General features: G+C 45.1%; 2 protein-coding genes and 1 long non-coding RNA gene across 3 annotated transcripts; 1 reads left to right on the forward strand and 2 right to left on the reverse strand.

Annotated features, from left to right (window-relative positions):
* Positions 1-3,917: 3,917 nt before the first annotated feature.
* Positions 3,918-6,578, reverse strand: nkx2.1 (NK2 homeobox 1). Its single transcript, XM_003962252.2, has 2 exons — positions 5,739-6,578; positions 3,918-5,130 (listed from the first exon to the last, which is right to left on the reverse strand). Exons 1-2 carry the CDS (start codon positions 6,103-6,105, stop codon positions 4,460-4,462), a joined length of 1,038 nt encoding a protein of 345 aa, XP_003962301.1. The 5' UTR covers positions 6,106-6,578; the 3' UTR covers positions 3,918-4,459.
* Positions 5,873-8,174, forward strand: LOC115248911 (uncharacterized). The gene is made up of 4 exons (XR_003887635.1): positions 5,873-5,982; positions 6,890-7,014; positions 7,101-7,662; positions 7,736-8,174. It is a non-coding gene; the product is annotated as an uncharacterized lncRNA (long non-coding RNA).
* A 2,924-nt stretch (positions 8,175-11,098) lies between these two features.
* Positions 11,099-12,871, reverse strand: nkx2.9 (NK2 transcription factor related, locus 9 (Drosophila)). The gene is made up of 2 exons (XM_003962271.2): positions 12,384-12,871; positions 11,099-12,098 (listed from the first exon to the last, which is right to left on the reverse strand). Exons 1-2 carry the CDS (start codon positions 12,538-12,540, stop codon positions 11,530-11,532), a joined length of 726 nt encoding a protein of 241 aa, XP_003962320.1. The 5' UTR covers positions 12,541-12,871; the 3' UTR covers positions 11,099-11,529.
* Positions 12,872-21,325: the final 8,454 nt, after the last annotated feature.

The raw sequence follows: 21,325 nt of genomic DNA on the forward strand, positions 1-21,325 counted from the left end.
GTGATGGCTCGTTGGTTTCTAAAGGACCCCCGCTGGGTACTGTACACAGACATGACAGCCCGACTGGTTCCCGGGTCAAAGGCACGCGTGCACACGCGTTTTCGTGAATTGCAGTCTCTGTGAGGACCTTTTGTACCCTGCCTGAATTCTTTTCTGAGTGTACATGTAGCAGAGCATCGGCAGGTCACGTGATCGGGAGAAGGCGTAACTATACAAAGAAAAACTAATATTTACTTTATGAGCACAGGGAACAGTGAGACTTTATATGCTCAGTGAGGTGAGGTTGTGAATATGTCTGCGACATAAAACTTTCCATTGAAGATGCTGGGAGGTGAGGACAGACTGGGAGCAATGGAGAAAAGCTAAAGTTTAGTCAGAATGGGATGTTAAGACTTTAATTACAATGGTAAGAAGGGATTTCAAAACAACAAACAAAGTCACGTGTCCCCGCTGAGTGTTAAACTTTGGGTTGTGCTGGAAAGTTGCACCCAGATTTATAAAATGAAGATAAATGGAAATGTCTCCCTCATCATTAAACTGTGGAATTGATCTTTAATTCAAAGCTTGAAGCTATCGTAATTTTAACGAGTCAGCGTGATCTGTCAGTGCAGAAGTGCTACAACAGACACACTTAGCTGATGAGTGGTGATAATCTCAGCACTTGTATTAGCTGGACACAACCACCAAAGTGCTTCATTACTTTAGAAGAAGAGAGCCAATCAAGGGCTGACTACAACGGCTGGAATATCGCTGCAAACGTCCCACAGCAAGAGCTATGCTAACACAAGGCCTGGTGAGATGCTAATTCAGTGATTTAAAGTCTGGTTTTAGCAAAGTTCATGATAAATAAATAAAAAATGACACGACCCGAGGGTTGCACAAGTGGCTCTCTGTGTCTCCAGAGTCCTCAGATGCTGACCGACAGGTGGGAGGAATCAGGAGAACTTGTTCAGAGGTGCCACAGGGCTCAGTTCTCAGAGCAGGTACGTTCCAATATCACCACTAATGCTTTCCAATTACGACTCCAACCCTTTATAACTGCCCACCAGTTACGTTCCACCTGGATTTTGAAATTTAGCGTCAATTTTATGCAGGCAGAGTTGTTCTAAAATCCCCATTCTCCTCAAAATGTGCAGTTTCTGCAGTTTGGCCAACCAGACAAAACAGCTTTTTACTGGCAGAGTAACAAATAAATTGTTTAACTTGAATGTAGAGCCGACGAGAGTCTTTCTAATCGCATATAATCATATTTTAAACGTTGCTCCCCATCAAATGACCCGATGTTACCTGATTCTGTGTGTGTGTGTGAACAGATGTTGATGGGTTTCCCATTTTCTCTAATCTTACCGTTGGTTTTGACCGCAGATGTCATCTTAAGCCCCCACATCAATCACCATCCCTCTGAAGTGCTCTTGAGCAAGAAAAGAAAACCCCGCTGTCCAGTAGGCATGTCGTTTAAAGACCTGCTCTGTTAGCCGATAAACATGTGCAAGTTTGGTGGGCCGGGCGCGGCTCTGATTGTCGGGTATTGAAGTGAGGAATTTCCTAATTTGTGCCGTTTCTCCTCCGCCTCGCTGTTATTAAAATGGAGATAAATTACAGACGGTCCGGGAGAAATTTTCCTGAAAAGACACAAAGCCAAATGAACCCTGCAGACGTATAAATGCACTTTGTTCATCGGGCCCAGAACAGCCTCCACTCAGGCGGCTGTGAATGCTGCATTTCATGCCTGCAACAATTATGCTGAAAGGTCAAGTATTACTGCATCTCTTGCTCCGCTTTGCATGCAAAGTATTGCGGTTCACAAATGCCCCTCGTTCTGCGCTCTGCCAACAATGGCTTCAAGAAGCAGATAAACGCAGGACAATTAAAGATTTCTTATTCTAAACGGGGGGGGGGGGGGGGTGATTGCAGTGGCTGCGTAATTGTCCTATTTGTTTCGGAAGTTATGAAAGCGCTACCTTGGACAACTGCTCCAAAGGAAAGAAAAGCGGCTCTTGCTTTTCGGAATATCTTTTCCACAGAAGTGAGTAAATTTATTGACTGCTTGATTTGCTGATTTATGCTGCTGATATTTACAGTGAGAAGTGAAAGAAACTGCAGATGTGACCTTTTTGCCTTTTATTCAGGTTACATTGTAAAAAGAAAAAAGAGTCAATTCTGCCTTTTTAAAAGCTGTCTACTTAGTTTTTAAAGTATTTTCACTGTTTTTAAAATGCATATAAGAAGTTTCAGCAGCCTATATTTGATTAAAACCATGTGATTTATTTCACATCTTCGAACATCACGGAACTCTGGAGTGACACTGAAGCTAAACAGGCGAATAAAATTCAGCATCAGTCCCTAACTCAAATATGATTACCTTGAGATTAGGGACTAATTGCTTGGGGTTCACGGGGACCAGTCCAGCATAAAGCCAGGAGGGTTTGGGGAGTTCCACTGTGGGTTTCTACAAAAGAGAGCGATGAGAGCACACACGCTTCCAACAAGTCATTCTCAACAGCTACAAGCTGCGCACAAAGACCACACACCGCGCCAAAGACATGGTAATGTAATCCCGAACTTCTCACTTCTCCCCGAACAAAACCAGCCCGGCAAAATACCTAATAGAAGACAGTTTCTGATGATGGAGGGACGTGGAAATCCTCCAACGGCTTCTTTACCCCCGCGCAAATCTGGCGCTGCACCAGCGTTTCTCACACAAAGAAAGTTTATTCCTGCAAATAAAAAAAGGAGTTTCGGCTTGAGTCATTTCATCTGTCGGAGCCAAGGAACGTTGTGGAAATGGTTGTTCTTTCTGTAAAATATTCCATAAAAAAATATAACAGGTCGTCGCAAAAACAATAATATATCCTTAAAATTCGGAACGTGCGATAAAACAGAAAGAAACCGGCTCAATTGGCGTAAAACGGTTTAGGAAGTCAGACTGTGCGAGAATAAAACCATTTTATGGTGAATAAAACCATTTTATGGTGAGTAAAACGTCAAAGTTTGCCGCGTCAGGTGGGACCAAAAATATACTGTTTGGAAATCAGGTCCACAATAAATAAATAAATAAATAAACCCAACCTGCGGCTCTGCAAAACATCTGCATTATTTTTGTCAAACCATTTGAAATTATAGCCCCAAGGACGACACAGGATAGACAATAATTCGTTTGAACCGTAAAGTAAAATTATCTGTAGTTACCTTTGTCTCTTAGCAACCGCCCTGTTTACAGATAATACCCAGTGCGCAGTTAAATGACGGGACAATAGTTCCTAATGATTATTATAGCTCATATTTACAGAACCTCCACTTAGAGAGGAAAAAATGAACGGCTCCGTGTTGCTTATTACTGTGTTTTAGGATAGATAAAACAGATTATGTATCCTCCTATTTTTAAAAAGAGAGCAAAGCTGCTGCGACCTGCGCGGGCAAGAAGTTGACAGCGGATCGTTTCTTTGTTTCCTTTCAATTCATTGATTAATTATTGATAATAAACAAAGCAGCCGATATCCTTTCAATTCATTGATTAATTATTGATAATAAACAAAGCAGCCGATATCTCCGCTCCGACGCAGAGAAGAATACGCGCTGTTTGGAGAAGGATTTCTTTTTATCGATGAGCTGCGTTTGATGTCGACACACCTCAGGACGACAAAAGCGCGCGTGTTGACCCCGCCGGCCGCGCACGGCAGCTTTATTGATGAGAGCGAGCCTGCGCCAATTTACACGGAGCAAAAGGGATGTCATGTTGGATAAGAGAGCTATTTTCAAGCCTTAAAAATAAACAGCATTTTTTTAAACTCACCCGGGACCAATAATAATAATAATAATAATAATAATAATAATAATAATAATAATAATAATAATAATAATGTGTTTATTTAGTCTCGGTTGATCTGTGAACATATTTCACAATAAACTTAACGATCTGGTTTACATAATTTATTAATAGGACTGTCTTGCTGTGAGTCAAATATCTATATAAGTTACAAAGAAATAAAACGTACAAATACCATCGAAACGACAACAAACTGGCGATAGCGTCAAAAACTTTGTACAACAGATAGCTAAAATTCAAACATTTTCTCAGAATATGCAGGCTAGAACTACAGCTTACATTAAATTCTATTATAAATCAGAATGTGTGTGTTTGTGAGTTTTTTTTTGTTTGTTTGTTCAGCAGTTTCACTTCACTTTTTCTGCCGATTCTTCTCGTCTCATATAATTTACATAAATAATTCCATGACTTTTACATCCAGAGTCTCTGGTCGGCTGCGGCCTTTTTCCTCTCCTTGTGATTAAATTCACGTTTCCATTAAAAAAAAAAAAAAAATGACCAGAGCTGCGTGATGAGGCGTCTCTGCTCAAACGCGCGCAGGCCGACCGGGACGCCGGGAAGTCTTGACAGGGGGAGAAAAAAAAGCTCTGTTCTCTTCAGTAAAGGATTTTAAATCATACACGTCGCCTCTTGTCACCACGTCCTGCCATATAACAGAGCCGAGCACTGCAGCGCGGAGCCGTACTCGGCCCCGGGGGAGTTGAGGTGAGAGAGCCCGGCCACTTGGCTCTGCAGAGACGTCGGGCTGGATGAATGCGGCGCCAAGTCTGGAGAGTGACCTGTGCTCCCCACCTGCTGGTTCTGATGCTGCCCCAGGCCGGACGTGTTGTTGGACATGATCATGACGTTGCCCCCCTGCTGGTGGTGGTTCTGCGAGGACGACGTGGGCGTGTGGCCGCTGCCCTGGCACGGCTTCCCGTCCTTCACCAGCACCGGCACGGCCACCCTCCGCGGGGACTGCTGCTGCTGGCAGGAGCCGCTGTCCTGCTGCATCTGCTGCTGGGACGCCTTGTCTTTGGCCTGCCGTTTCATCTTGTACCGGTGGTTTTGGAACCAGATTTTCACCTGGGTCGGGGTGAGGTGGATCATGCTGGCCAGGTGCTCCCTCTCCGGCGCTGACAGGTATTTCTGCTGCTTGAAGCGTCGCTCCAGCTCGTAGACCTGCGCCTGGGAGAACAACACGCGCCTCTTCCTCCTCGGGGTGCTGGACAGGGAGCCCATGCCTTTACCCACATCAGCCAGGGAGGTCAGGCTGCCCATGCTGCCCATGTTCATGCCAGACGACGAGCCCATGAAGCGAGAAACTGGGGGGGACAAATCCAATTAAGTTTGACCGTTGCAGCGCTCGTCTTATTGCACCAAATGAAAATAAAGAAAAAATCGTATAAGGCTTAATTCCGACCCGGAAATTTAATTTGACATTAATCACAACAGTGGAGTGGAAATAAACTGCTTTCATAACCTTCATTGACTCAAGCGTGTATCAAAGTCCATATTCACGCATTCTCAACCTGTCAAACTGTATAAACAAACCCTTTAACTCTTAAGAGCAGCACTAAAGGTCGCAAACAGACTAAGGTTAACGTGTTAAAACACTTAGATAAAATCATCAATACACAATTTCTCCCTAGAAAAACGGAAATTCCTCATAAAAAGCAGCGCGATGTGTTTTTTTTCCCCACTTCGAATTAAATGCTGTAGACGGAACGCGTGTTTTATGATTAATAATAGCATTATTATTATTATTATTATTATTATTATTATTATTATTATTATTATTATTATTGTGCTCGGTCTGGTGTGTAACAAAGCAAGCCATGAGAAATAAAAAGTTGTCCATTTGGTATTTAGCTGCGCCAACCGACAGGAACGCCTGAGCGCGGAGGGTGATAAGAGACGCGCCGGTACTCACTGGTGGAGAAGCGCGGGTCCGGGTTGGCTCCGTACCAGCCGGTGGCTGTTGTGCTGCCCCTCATGCCGTCTTGGTAGGACGGCAGCTCGCCCATGTTGCCCAGGTTGCCGTTGCAGTAGCCCCCCATGGCCGTGTGTGACAGCTGAGAGACACCTGTCGCAGTCATGTGATAAGCCGCAGACACAGTTCCATTATGGCCCATGTGGTGCTGCTGCATCGCCGCCTGAGAGACCTGCGGCTGCCGGTAAGAAGTGAGAGGTGCCCCCAAGTTGTTATTCTCCATACTTACTTTCTTATAGCTCTCCTCGAGGGGACTCAAGATATCGGAAACAGAAAAAGGAGTCGTATGCTTTGGGCTCATCGACATTGTTCTGAGGCTGGAGAGGGAGAAATTAGAAGGCAAGGCAATCTCCCCTTCTCTCTCCTTTTTTTTTTGGCCAAAGCCTCTGCGGTTCCTGCTGTCTCAGCCTCGATCCCGCTAGATGAACACGCACGAGAGCGCCTCAAGTCCGCCTTAATTGAATTGAGTGAGAGCTCGGTGCTGGCTTTGGTTTGTTTTAGCTGGGTGCCAGGTTTAAGGCTGCCATCAGAGGCGGGGCATCGGCAACAATACCAAACAGTTCGAGCCTCTTTTCTCGCAGCGTAATTTCACCTACCAGATATGCGCTCCCCTCCCACTAACAATAACAGGAGCGCCGTGCGCGATCAGAAACGCCCGTGCGGCTGCAAGCGCGCTCCGGACGGGCGGCCGCGGGCGTGTTTGGAGTCGGTGCCTCGCCGTGGCCGCTGATAAACAGGCGGCAGCACCTCCAGGCTGCTGACCACAAGGCTCTTTATTAACTGTAGTGATGTTTACGAGGGCCTCTTGATGAAAGGAGGCCTATATGGACTTGAGAGTTGGAGAACCACTCCTCGGCTGAACTACTGACTTTTAATGGCCATGAGAGGCCTCCAGTCAGTGATTGCAGGATTGTTTGTGTTATGCCTTATCGTACTCAGACATGCAAAAGTGCACTTGCGGGGAGGGAAATTGACTGATACTGATAAGTAAATAAATACACATCCGCGCGTTAAGTGGCTGCGTAAATGATTAACCCTCACGTTCTTCCCCCCCCCTCTTTGACACCATTGGACGCGCTACCTAAATTCAGATGCTCGTCTGGGAAGAAACAAAACAAGAGGGAAGGAAAAAAGCAAAACGGAGTCTGGAGTAAAAGAGGCTCTTGTATGAAGTAAACGGGGTTCAAGTACTCTCAGAACGGCAGAGTAACGCCAGGTAGCCCCCAGTAGCATCCTGCCTTAATGCGCAAGGAGCCGCAGCGGTCTAACCCAATCATGTCTCATCTCCAACACGCTGTACAGGAGCATTAAAGCAGGATCCAGCTCCAGCAGACCTGGGGGATCCAGCTCCAGCAGACCTGGGGGATCCAGCTCCAGCAGACCTGGGGGATCCAGCTCCAGCAGACCTGGGGGATCCAGATCCAGCAGACCTGGGGGATCCAGATCCAGCAGACCTGGGGGATCCAGATCCAGCAGACCTGGGGGCAGGAGCCGTCTCCCGTTTTTACGCTCGGCTCCTTCTGCTTTGGGCTCCAGAATGGCATCATCGCACATTCTTCCATTATTACTAATATATAATCATAAGAAAATGATTTTATTCTTACGTTATTATTTTGGAAAAGTATAAATGGATCGCAGATTTAATCGCTTTCTGCTAAGTTTAAAATAAAAATAGTAAATTCCTGATCTTTGACTGGTTATTCCATGGAAAAACTGCAGATATCAGATAGATCTTTGGGCTGCTACTCCAGCAGCAGCAGATGGAGGAGAAAAAGCCCCCATCAGAAGCGTGAAAGCCCGCAGGTGGAGCCGACGTGACCCCGCTGAGCCGCCACTGAGGAAACGCAGCGTCTTCCGCTGGCAGGTAGTGTTCGATATCTGTTTATATCTCGGGTTCACCGATTAGATTCTCATCGAGATTCTGTTTTTACCTACAGACGCGGCCGCAGCAGCCGCAGCCCCCGCGCTGTGTGCGTGTGGAGCCCCGCAGACGTGCGGGTCACTGACCTGGTTCGTCGCGGGGATCAGCGGCTGCTCGCGGCCTGCTGCAGGCGTGGATGCCGCTGCTTGGGGGAGCAACCCGCTGCCTTTTAATCATATTCAGCGCGACCATATTATCACATCATGGAGCCCCAACCTGAACATTCCAGTTTGCATTAAATTGTTTTGGGTGGTAGCTGCGCGGCAGCGCGCGCGACGCGCGGCTACATAATCGCAGGTAATTAAAATGACGACGCTTCTGCATCCAAACCAAATCTCGCTTATGTTTTCCTTAATGAAGGAATGTCACCAGAAATCTTCAATCAGCTTTTCACTGTTCACTCCGCTATTACGACCAATTAACGGCAGTTAGTCCAAACCTTCGGGCTAATTCAGAATTAGTAATTCTGCAGAATAATGAGACACTGTGACTGTGCAGGTTCGAGACTACCCACAGACCCGGATTTTAGGCTGGTGTTTATGGAGCGAGCAGAACGCCAGAGAACAACAGCTACAGGAAAAAGTTAAACTATTTATTATTATTATTATTGTTATTATTATTATTATTATTATTATTATTATTATTATTATTATTATTATTATTATCATTATCATTATTATTGTTGTTGTTGTATTTAAATTTTTTAAATATATTTTTTTATTATTATTTGGGGTTTTTTGCTGATGAAGCTGATATTAAATTAAACCAAACTTCAATTTGAAATAAACCCTCTACGCTCTTTTTAAAATTCAAACTAAATAGGCATCATTTTCTCGCTTCCTGCTCAGAAAGTTTCCGATATTTCTCCTTCAAAAGTTTTCTTTCTTATTTTCCTGCTTCTATCAACCTCCATCAAGTCTTGTTCTACTCGGAAATGAGCTGCGTGAGGGGGAGAAGTTGTCAAGGAGGTGAGAAAAGAAAGCACCTGTTCTCCATCTCACGCCAGACTACCCGCGGTGACCTCCTGGTCTCTGCTCCTTTGAAGTGACGTCATTAACCGCCTCTGCTGACGCGGGATCACGCCGCCGCCGCGCGTCACCGCATCCCGTCAGCAGCTCGGTCCTCTGGTAGCGACCTCTGCTGGCGTCTTCAGCCACCTACAGCTAAAAGCGCACCTCCATCTGTCGCGCGCCCTGTGGCAGGTGATGACGTGTGCTGTGGCGCCATCTACTGGACATTTGTGTCATAGGAACAATTTCAATCGGCAGAAAAAAGATCAAAATAAAAGTTGTCTGGATAAATTACTTTAAGTGAGGCCACTGGTTTATGGTTTAAATCTGTTTGTATTTAAATGATTTAGTTTAAAAACATTTTGGCTATGATTTTATATATAGTTGTTAATATATTCTTTCAAAAATATGTTGAGGCAGAAATATTTAAGGGAAAACACTAAGCAATGTACATGGAAGTAAAGGCCAAATAAGGCTTAAAGGAATAAAACCAAAATAAATTAAGATAACTTAAAATATTACATTATATGACATAACCTACATTTACTGTAATTTGTTTCGCTCCGGTACGCCTGCTCTTATCCATCTATTTTGTAATTAAATATTGTATTTATTTCTATAGTTTACCCTTGTGATAATAGTTTGTAATTATTTCTTAGAATAACATGTTTTTTTATTATAACATTTATTACAGATCAGCAAAAAAATCAGAAATTTAAAAACTAACTGAAGACGGTCGATAGCAATAATAAAAAAAACTAATTAAATAATAAACAAGCTAAAGTAGTTGTAAAGAAAAATCTAGGCCAAACACACAGCAAGTTAGTAAATTCAGTCTGTAAAATGTCCAATTAGAAACTATGTTTATAGATCACTGCTGTGGTATGACCTTTGACCTTGGCAACAGTGGCAGAGAGATCCATTAAGAGTTGAGAATTTTAGACCTTTGTTTTATTCTTTATTAAAGTGATGGTGTCTTTCTAACTCACATGAAATGGAGAGAATTCTGCAGGGTGGAGCGCTTCACTGTGTGACCTCACAAACACGGTGCTGACGTGTGACACTTTCACCGTCATTCTCTGTTAAAGGGACGAACGACGCTTTGGTTTTTGTCTTGATGCTTTGACATGACGACAGGCGTAAACCTGTTTTATGTGCACCAGTGACCCATCTCCTCAGATAATCTGCCGTTTGATGAAACGAGGTCAACACTTTATCGCATCAGCTAAATCCAGTTTTTGCTGCCTCCGTTTGGACGAGTGAAGCAGAAATATGAAGCAAAAATGGCCAAACGGAACCTTTAAGGCCGTTCAGGCCTGATGTGTATCCGCGCCGTCTCGATGAAACTCCTCCTGTGGTCCGGTTTTATGGACCTTATAACTTTGCTGAAAGGGGCCCCTGGGGACAGAGCAGTGAGTAAAACTATAGGATGGGCAGGCTAATACCAGCCCATCCTTTTCAGACAATTCTTCTGACCAACTTAAAAAACCAATGGCAACCTCTAAAAGCCTGTCTTTGTCACCCTTAAACCCCGAGATGCTCTAAAACGCCATTGTGCACTTAAACCTCATAAATTTGTCGCAGGGGCTGATTAAACATCACGGGAATTGAAACACTAAAGATTTTGTCTCAGTCCCTTTTGGCTGCGGGACAATGGTCCATTCAGTGGGAGACACGCAGACAAAAAGAGTGTTTCAGGGGAGATGCAGCGGGCTGAGGGGTTCGGCCAGTCCCCTCCATATGTGATACAAGGTGGCCCCAGCCCGGGGGACAAAGGGCCAGGTGACAGGGACGATGGGCTGCAGGGTCACAGGACGAGCAAACAACATTATAGGGGGCGTGAAAACAGAAGACCCCCCTCATCACAAATCACAGATGCGATTTTAAACACCGGGGCAGAATTTTTTTTGTAATATCGGGAAGCGTGGAAGTATTTTGACCCTCAGTTAACGGGGCCGTCGACTTGATTTTCTCTCACTGGGCAGCAAAATCTGCCTGATTCTGCAAAAAATCGGAACTCCTCAGTGGACAAAGATCATCGAAACCTCTCCTTTGTCTCTCTTTTAGACCGCTCCTGCAACAGTTACACACTTCTCAGTGTCCATATTCAGCCCCTATGTGAGAATAACAAAAGATAATTTAATCAAAGTGAAAAGCAGACGACAACAGGAGGGAGGCTGTGATGTTTACTGGGCATTCTTATGCCCAACTGGGTCCAGTCCCTCTCAGGCTGATGTTTGCTCAGCTTCTGGCTGCATAATTAGTTTTTTAACATCAGAAAAGCCTCCAGGCCCCCGTCCTGACCCGCTACATGTTTAACATTTCACAAATTTAATCAAAATGCAACCGATTTACTGAGCAGCTCATCCTACATCAGGGATTTTACAAGAAAGAAGGTGTGACGCAGCAAACCTCTCATCATTTTAAGAAACTTTTATTAATAATCTTGTTATCAAAATAACCTTTACAGGAAATATCTTTAAAGATGACAAAAATAAAACACTCAGGCTAGTTCTTCTATCTCTGCTTTAAGTCTATAATGCACCTTATTTGTCTTAACAAAGGTTACACAAATGCAGTCTATGCTTTACATGATCTCAGAGGAGAATTAAACATCTACAGACGGAGGCCTGAAACATTATCAGCATTTATAAGAAAACAGTCACGAACACACATAAAATAAAATGTGCAAAATATCCTTCTATTAAAGTCTAAAATGTTTTAAGTTGCTCCTGAATTGCGCAACATTCAGAGAAGGTTTGCGACAATCCTGAACGAGTCCGTGCGCTGGACCGGGCCTTCATTTGAAGGAGTTAAAATGCACCGAGTCGCTCCAAAAGTCTCTCCAGGCGAACCTGGAGGCCGCCGCGGTGTGAAAGTGCTGCTGGTACCTTGGAGGGAGGCCAACGGGGGACGCATGCTGGAGAGATGAGTAGGTCAGGGGGAACGGTGCCGCCGGGGACCCCGGCAGACACGCCGCTTTTTCCGGGTCCAGTAAACAAGGGTGAAAAGGTTTCCCGTCCCGGACCAGGATCGGAACCACGACCCGGCGCAGCACGGAGGACTGCGGCATCTCCATGTCCTGCAGTCCTCCTTCTGCCCGGCCCCTCTTCATCTTGTACCGGTGGTTCTGGAACCAGATCTTCACCTGGGTGGGAGTCAGGCTGAGGAGCCGGGCCAGCTGCTCCCTCTCCGGGCCCGACAGGTACCGCTGCTGACGGAAGCGCCGCTCCAGCTCCAGAGTCTGGGCCTTGGAGAACAACACCCGGCGCTTCTTGCTCTTCTTGTTCTTGTCAGGTTCCGAGTCAAGGGACGAATCGTCCGGTTTGGTGGAGTCCGGAGAGGCCTCCAAGCCTCCTTCATCAGAGGCTGCAGAGAGGAACAGATGGAGGTGAGTCCGGTTTGATTCCTATCTATCTATCTATCTATCTATCTATCTATCTATCTATCTATCTATCTATCTATCTATCTATCTATCTATCTATCTATCTATCTATCTATCTATCTATCGGGTGCGTATATCTCTATCTGGATAAAGTCTTATTTTAATGTTAGAATGTATTGATTGTTATTAAAGGTAATTTCTTTACCACAGCCCACAGTTAGAAATAAACACTGTACACATGCTAGTGGTGAAATGTGCGCTGTACTCACAGATACAGGGGCTTCTGTCGCACTCCATCCAGGCTGTGTACGGGGAGCGGGAGGAGCAGGAGAACAGCGGAGAGGACCGCGGCGCAGCCTCCACGTCCCGCTCCGGCAAATCCAAGATGCTCCTTACGGAAAAGCTGAACTTGGTGGGGGCGGCCATGGCGTCCTGGTTCGCTTTAGCGTGTTAAAATAAGCCACCCGCAAACAGAGCAAGCGTATCCGAGGACGCGGCGGATCGTCTCCTCCTTTACGCGCAGTCCAAACAGCGGCTCGGTGTTTACACAAACAGCTCTCCACAGGCTGGCCCGCTTATAAAGCCTCCTCCTCCTCTCACTACCTGAATGGCTGGAGTGCCGAGGCCCAATGATGGAGGTGTGGAACTGAAAAAACCCCCGTCAACAATGCGTGAAGGAAACACTCGTCATCATTACAGATTCGTCGCGTATCGTCAAACTGGGAAACAGATAATAGTGATTGTTGGAGCTGAATCACGTCTTGGGTGGCAACTGACAACAGAGGCCGTCCCATCATCAACCCCCCCTCCTCCTCCTCCTTCTCCCCCCACCTCCCTCCTCCTTCAGCCCAAACAACGTGTCTAGTATTTGCATACAAAGTGAGCAATTAGGGTGTGATGGTCGCAAGTTGGTTTAACTAATGCTCCCATTAGAGGCGTATTAGTTACAGGCGTGAGAAGTTTGGACGTTTATGGATGGTGGAGGACCCCCAGGCACCCCTCGCCCCCCGTTTCCGCTGCCTGTATAAAGACAGAAAACGTCGATTTTTAATCCTGGTGATTAGATGATTCAAAATATTTCTGCTCCAGAAATATCCCAGAAATTAATTCTCACGAAGCGCGACATTAATTGAATATTTGGACGCCTGAAACGAAAGACTTTTAAAATAATCTCTACGCCGGATGAGTCAATCATTATTCGTGTTCCCCACGTTTCTTGATTTTTGTGCTTGGGGACAGCTCAAGAGATAACAGCCCAGCTGACGGGGACATGGGTCTCTGTGTGTCCAAATCTGATGGAACCGAGCGCGCGGCCCTGTTTGATATGGACACCGGCCCTCATCCACTTCAGTGAGGAGCACCAGGCCGCGGGAGGAGAGTGCTGGTGCATGGACGCGCCTCCCCAGGCGTCCTGGGTGGTCGGACGGGAGTGAACACACATACATGCCAACCAGAGGAGGGGAACAAAGGGGAAATGTAGCCCCGCGTCCGAGACCCGTTGGAAGCATTTGTTCCAGTCAAGATTTTGCATTTGTTCAGTCCCGCAATAATGGCTGATTGACGCCGCGGCACAATGCGCTTTAACTTTGCAGGATAAATCCGAGCTTGTTCCGTGTTGTCATGGTTTTGAATGGAGCTGAAAGGGGTCGGGGACACTATCTGTGCCCACACTGGCGCGAAGTCCGGAGCAATATGACGGGCGTGATTCCGAACCTATTAGATTCTCTTTAGCCTTGCAGATCCAGTTGCTTCTACAACAAATAAACAAACAACAAAACAAACCCGCGCCAATGTGCCAAAAATGATCTGGACTCGTTTTCACCTTTGAGTCAAAGTCTGTGCACACAGCACCAGAAATAAGCAGAGCAGCAGCACAGTAGCAGCAGCACTGCAGCAGCAGCACAGTAGCAGCAGCACTGCAGCGGCAGCACAGTAGCAGCAGCACAGCAGCAGCAGCACAGCAGCAGCAGCACAGTAGCAGCAGCAGCACAGCAGCAGCAGCACAGTAGCAGCAGCACTGTAGCAGCAGCACAGCAGCAGCAGCACAGTAGCAGCAGCACTGTAGCAGCAGCACAGTAGCAGCAGCACTGTAGCAGCAGCACAGCAACAGCACAGTAGCAGCAGTAGCAGCAGCACAGTAGCAGCAGCAGCACAGTAGCAGCAGCAGCAGCACAGTAGCAGCAGCACAGTAGCAGCAGCACAGTAGCAGCAGTAGCAGCAGCACAGTAGCAGCAGCAGCAGCTGCACAGCAGCACAGTAGCAGCAGTAGCAGCAGCACAGTAGCAGCAGCAGCACAGTAGCAGCAGCAGCAGCTGCACAGCAGCACAGTAGCAGCAGTAGCAGCAGCACAGTAGCAGCAGCAGCACAGTAGCAGTAGCAGCAGCAGCACAGTAGCAGCAGCACAGTAGCAGCTGCACAGCAGCACAGTAGCAGCAGCAGCAGCAGCAGCACAGCACCAGCAGCACAGCACCAGCAGCACAGTAGCAGCAGCAGCACAGTAGCGGCAGCAGCAGCAGCAGCAGCACAGAAGCAGTAGCAGCAGTAGCAGCAGCAGCAGCAGCAGCAGCACAGTAGCAGTAGCAGTAGTAGCAGCAGCACAGCAGCAGCAGTAGCAGCAGCACAGCAGCACAGAAGCAGTAGCAGCAGTAGCAGCAGCAGCAGCAGCAGCAGCACAGTAGCAGTAGCAGTAGTAGCAGCAGCACAGCAGCAGTAGTAGCAGCAGCACAGCAGCAGCAGTAGCAGCACAGCAGCAGCAGAGTGGAGAGTTTACCGAGGCCACTCCATTCGAGAGCCAAAACACGCCAAAGCAAAGAGAAGTCATGTCCACAGAGCCAGAATTTCTGTGTCCACAATGACCCAGCAGCCACTTAATCTCTTTAACACTCACAGGCTCCAGGCAGAGGGGCTCCTCTGCAGCTCCAGAGGGCCCTCCAGGGCCAAATATTTACTCTGCTGTTCAGAGCCCCAGTCCTGCTGAAAGCTCCGCCACCAGTGCCGGCCTGGTTTAGCTGCTGAGCTGAGACTGTTCCAGCACAATATCAATAATTCCCTCCATCACAGGCTGTGTGAGACCTTCATATTAGAAGATGTTAAATTACATAAAATATCTTTAAATAAAAATACATACAGAGCAAACAGGAGATTTAGGATTTGTTAGTGAATGTTGATTATTTTTTGTAATAATAACAAATCAATAATTTACCAATTATCCTTATATTATGATTGTTAATTTACTATAGAAACATTGTTTTTTTTATTAACCTTCACTAACTTCTGAATTTCTTGTTCTGATTCTTTTCAGTGTTTTCTTGTTAAAATGATATAGAGAAACAAGTGCAGAAGTTTAGGTGATGAATAAACACAGTCTTTGTGTCCATCCTGGGCTACTGTAGAAACATGTTAGAGAAGAAGCCCTGTGTGACTCTGGCAGAAATTACTATTATAATGTCATATCTGGAAAACGGTTTTCTTTTTTAAAAGCCTTTTCCTTAGTTTAGCCAGTGAAGAACATGTTTTGATCCTTTTTTAATGGAGAAAAACATCAAAGACAACATGAGACAACCACAGAGCTGACTTATTTTTAAAAATCAAAACCTTTGTTAAACTACGTTAAACTACAGTACTTCCAGACGGAATATTTACCATGTTGTTTACACAGGGCCTGACACACACACACACACACACACACACACACACACACACACACACACACACACACACACACACAGTGGTGGGAAGTTTCTAAAAATCAGTACTTTCGAGTTTGTCAGTGATTAGAAACTCTTTAGTCCTGTTAATAACCAAGTAAACACCCTCAGACTGGTCCAGTCAAATGGAAATACAGGCAGAGCGAAGGCGTGTTTGTTTTGGGACTTTGCTTAAACGCTTTTATTGTGAAACACTTGACTCATCTTTAGCTTTCATTCATAATTTCTTCAGGTCGGTATGAGCAGAGCAGACAGAGAGGCCCAGGATGTTTATCTGAGCTGATAATCCTTCACCTAAACAGCCACAATGATCCCTCTGTTCCCCCTCTGCAGGCTGCACGGTGGCTCAGCGTGATGCTCCAGCGGCTGCACCTGCCGCTGGCGTCCTCGCCCCTCTCCCAGTCCTCCCAGTCCTGTAAATACCATTAGCATTTTGGAGAGGGGCTACTGCGGGGGGTTATTTATTCAGCAGCCATGGTCCTCTCGTCTCCTCAAAACTGGGTCCTGTGAGACGGTTTCATCTCACAGCAGCTGTGTGTGTGTGTGTGTGTGTGTGTGTGTGTGTTGGTGTGTGTGTGTTTGTTTAAAAAGATGTGTGCTGATAGGATTTTCTTAAATAAAGATCCAAAAAGAATAACAGTCCTCAAAATAATCACTATTTGCTCACCAATTATTTCACTTTAAGCTTCTTCATTGGTTTAGTTTCATTTAAGTCTTTTAATGATTCTTTATTTTACTTTTAATTCCATATATACATTGTCTATATTGTCTAACAGGGGCAAATCAATTTACATTAAAGATCAGTTTAACCTTTAACTTGGTGTTTTTATTCAATTATATTTTCTTTATTGAAATCTTCCAAAATGTTTTGTTATTTTTGGAGAAATTCCTATTAGGTGAGCAACAAAATAAAAGAAATAAAATCATTTGATCATCTTAAAATTGATGCTTTTTTCTTGGCTCAAAAAAGATGGAAACAGAACCGAATCCTATTTTCTTGGCCACATTTCATTGCAAATGCTGCTTCAACCCTGATTTTCCCGTGTTAACTCGACTTTCTTGAATGATACAATGTTAATAAAACTTAAGCTAAATTATGTGCTTCCTTTTATGGATTTTCTTCAGCTGGTCTCTATATAACAGCTTCTCCCTCTTCTCCATCCTGTGATCCTTGGTTGCCCTCTGCAGGACACATTCCAGACAAACTTTCCTGTTTGTCCACAAACGCATCACAGGAATCAGCCGCGAATGAAGCTGGAAGTGGGCGGAGCCAAGGGAGTCACGTGGGATCCGATTGAGTCCATCAGGGCCGCATCCAGACCGGTTTCGTTGTTTAAATGACGCTAAAATCACCGTCAGACGATTGTTTCTGTGTTTTGGATGCGACAAAACAAAATCAAAAATTTAAAAAAATATCTAAAAATGTTTCATGTCAAGAGACACACGAACCACAGTTAGGTTTGGGAGGGTCAATCAATCAATCAATCAATCAATCAATCAATCAATTTCATTGACTTAAAGCTTTTTTATGTATAATAGGAGGCAACGGCCGCGGGCAGTTACACTGAACTTTTCAAATGTGCGGAAGTGCAGGAAATAGCTGATTTGTCCCAAACGTTAAAGTAATCACAACAACATGACTTTCGACATTCATGTGCAAAGTGGCAGATAGAAATGAATTTTAGTTAAATATGAAAAACTTTAGACTGATTTAATAGGATAATTTTAAGTTAATGTTTAACACAACCGCTACCCTCTTTACTGTACAGATGGATTTCCGCTGTTGCACCAGTTGTCCGCTAGATGTCGCCAACACACTCTTTAAAAAGTGCCCCCGTCAGTTTGATTTCCGGCGTTTCATCTTTTCACCCATTCACCTCTATGATTAGTAATTATGAAGCTTTTTTTCTCAGGACGCACTGCTAATCAAAACTAAAGGATGTTATTTCTCTGGATGCCCGGAAAAGACGCGAGGCCTCGGGTGATTCTATCATGACACTTTTTTCATCACAGTTCGGAATGAAACGATTCATTTGCGTGCAGTTTGCTTCGTGGAGGCCTTTAATTGTGTGCGTTAGTTTGTTTTACACCCCACATCATTAATTTGCTGACAACTCAAACAGGTTCAGAGGCTGTATTTAGCAAAAATAATAATTTTACCGACTTATCTGACTCCAGGAAAGAACAAGCTGCTCCTTTCTCATGACCGGAATGTTTTGAATTAAGCTCTTAATAATTCAGATCAATGTATATTGTTTGTAGATCAGATCTGCGTTTAGATATCCGGGAGGTAAAAACACAGTTCCTTTGTCCTTGCTGATGTGTTGACATATTTTGTTAATAGTTTCTCTAAAACTGTTTTTTTGTTACCACGCAGCCACTGCGTGTGTCACGTGACTCTGGCTGCAGCCTTCCTCTCAAACTTAATAATTGTCCCGAGTTGTAACGGAGGAAATTAAATCTAAATGTAGTCCAGGTATGACTCAACCGTCCTCCGGGCCCTGCGCGGCGGTGTGGTCTGAATCAGCACCCCATTTGCACTTTTCTGGACGCTGGAATAAAAACGCACTAAAATTCTCAGTGTCCTTGGTTCGTGACGAAGAGCTGGATGAAATATTTAATACTAATGGATGCCAGCTGCCAGACGGACACACGTCAACGTGATGAATGCGCAAAAGTGCTGTAAATATTCATTCTTTCTGTCCTGAAAGCTGTTGGAACGCCGCGGCGTCCTCATTAAGGCCTGGAGGAGTGTTAACCTTCGACTCGGTGTTATCACACACACACACACACACACACACACACACACACACACACACAGAAAGAGAGAGAATCATTCCATTATAGCTGGTTTAGATTTCTCCGTCTGGGAATAGAAGCAGTAACTGAGAATATTGTTAGAGGTTTATTCCCTCATCAGCGCTGAAACTGTGTCCGCGTTCCTCTGGAGCAGATCAGCGGATGAGTTACTGCCACCAGGTTCTGCTGCCTCACAGGAGAACCTGCCTGCAGGTGTCCAGGTTCGGAGGCGCAGCAGTCAGTTCCGAGTCGAAGCGACTTTTAAGAGTAGAAATCAGAATAACGCCGCTGCTGTTTCTCCTGTTAAATCTATAAAACAGTACAAACAATTTTCTTTCAATATTGTAATTCTGTTTTTATATTTTTTGCTCGTTCTGCCGTGTTTGGTTCTTGATTGAAACGCGGATTTAACCGGATTAATTATGATCAAATCGACCTTATTGACAGGTACAAATAAGGCAAGTCTCTAATGAATTTAATAATAAGTCAACAATCTGTTTTAACGGCAAATAACAAGTTAAGTAATAGTTCACTTACTTATAAATTTTAGACACATGAGAATTACAGATATAAAATATTATTACGATTCCAGGCGCAGATTAAATATCTGATGACCGTAAAGGTTAATGAGATTTGGGTGTTTGGTGGATTTTTCTCAGGAGACAAAATAAGCATCATTCTGGAGAAAAATAAATCAATTAAAGATGGAAACGAGCTTTAAAAGCAGCCGGTGGGAAAAGTCAACCCAGGTAAACGTGCGTGAGTGTGACGGCAGCTGCTGAGGCACAAACGGCCCCTCAAGTCTTCACTTGTCTCACATTAAAAAGCAAAAAGTTGCCACTTGTTTTTGTTCGGGAGGGATCCGGTTGGTGCGGGAGGAACTGAGATCAAAGATTCTCTCAGCCAAAATGGAGAAATTAACAGACTCAGGTGACAAAATGGCTCTTTTATGCACCTCCGTTAGTTTGGGGATCAACAGAGACCATCTGAAGAGCCGGAACCTGCACAATTCAGGATGAAATAAAGTACATGGATGTAGAATCATTACTGGGAGATCAAAGTAAACCAGAGATCATTTTAAACGTTCAAAAGCGGCTCGCGCTCCTTCCGCCGCCTCGCGACAACGTTGATCTGCTGCACGCGGGCAACCAATCAAAACCAGAGCAACCAAAACAGGTGAGCTCAGCAACATTTCTGCACAAAACACAGCAAAAACGGCGAGAAAAGCTGCTAAATTGACATGTTACATCTGAGGCTGAGTCACCTGACGCTCCGGGTTATTTTAGCTCCAGATTAATCAAGTTAAAGGATTTTAATATCAGTTATCATTTCCATTTACGCGCTTATTTTAATAAATTATATAAAATTGATATTTTCCAGATTCCCACACGAACGTTTGCTGCACGAAAACCGGTGATGTCATTAGATTATTTATAAAATATTAATCGGACATTAAACGATAGAAGATTTAAGACCTCTTGGTAAATTTGTATAAAAACGGCCCAATACTTGTGAAATGTAATATTTAAAAAAATCAAAGAAAACGTCTTTAATTTAAACGAAAAGGATAAATGAAGCAGTAGAGTTTAATCATTTTTGTAAATTTAAACTAATCGGCCAGGTTATTAATCCACAAATCCTCTCCAACGCGCAGAAGCTGCAGGGGCGGATGAAGGTGCTGTCAGATGCAAGCAAGAGTGAAAGATGGCTGAGTGAGTCCGTTCGTCGTCAGTCGACGCTCTTGGTCCACCTTTGTGCAATTTGCTGTCTTCAGATTTCAGCGGGACGCGGACGAGTTCGGGCCTGCGAGCCGAGACATGAGACGGCCGCGCCGAGCCTGGAAATCATTACTGACGATCAAACCATTCCTGTTCACCACGCGCAAAAATCATGTCAGCAATACAGACAGACAAAATATTGGTTGTTCCGCTGATGGGTGATGTCATCAATCAGAACAAGTTCGGAGGGGATTCAATCGTCGATCACGGTGTGGGGAAAAAATGAGGAAAGTGTCGGATGATGGGAAGAGGCTGAAGATGGAGCAGCTCCCCGGGGACCTTTGATCCCTCACCACTGACCTTTTGTTGTTTCAGCCACCGGAGGACCTCAGTGGAAACAAACCGAGCACGTTTGGCCTCACAGTAAACATTCTCCCTGACGCGTCTGCGGCCTGCAAGCTAAGCAGGGTGGGCATGTGGGGGGCGACAGAAAAAGTAAGCCAAGACCATCAGCCGGTGGTTTGGAGAGAAATAACCCACGCCGATTATTTTTTTAAAAAAACATTAGATTAAAAGACTGTTCTAATCTGCGTAATATCAGAGATCCGTGCCACCCTGAGAAGGAGGAAAGAGCCAAAACAAAGCCCTGCAGGAGTCTCAGGAGGCCGACTTCCTCGGCTGTTCCCCGCAGCTCACCGCACTGTGCGTGCCGAAACAAACGCTGCGCGATACCGTGTGTACATGTTGGCCCCTCGCAGACGCTTTAATTTAGGTTTTCAACATTATTCCTAATTGCACGGCTGCACCGGGGCAGCGTTTGATGTCTGATCCCTTTAGGTTAAACAGGAATGAGGGTCAGTCATGCGTCGTGCCCCCATTTTTTTTTTTTTTTTAAATGACACGAGGAAGGCGCAATAATTGGGGGCAGAAGGAGAGACGGCGCTCGGTGTCCTTGTTTATAATATTTGCAGGCAATGTCAGACAGTT

This window comes from Takifugu rubripes, chromosome 2 (assembly GCF_901000725.2).
Source record: "Takifugu rubripes chromosome 2, fTakRub1.2, whole genome shotgun sequence".
In the NCBI taxonomy this organism is placed as follows: Eukaryota; Metazoa; Chordata; class Actinopteri; order Tetraodontiformes; family Tetraodontidae; genus Takifugu; species Takifugu rubripes.

What these genes read in the sequence shown, in the direction of transcription:
- nkx2.1 (XM_003962252.2), bottom strand. Translation starts at nt 6,105, where the DNA reads ATGTCGATGAGCCCAAAGCATACGACTCCTTTTTCTGTTTCCGATATC. An exon ending in GGACCCGCGCTTCTCCACCA is followed by an intron (nt 5,131 to 5,738) that starts GTGAGTACCGGC and finishes TGTCCCCCCCAG; the next exon opens with TTTCTCGCTTCATGGGCTCG.
- nkx2.9 (XM_003962271.2), bottom strand. Translation starts at nt 12,540, where the DNA reads ATGGCCGCCCCCACCAAGTTCAGCTTTTCCGTAAGGAGCATCTTGGAT. An exon ending in CGACAGAAGCCCCTGTATCT is followed by an intron (nt 12,099 to 12,383) that starts GTGAGTACAGCG and finishes TCCTCTCTGCAG; the next exon opens with CCTCTGATGAAGGAGGCTTG.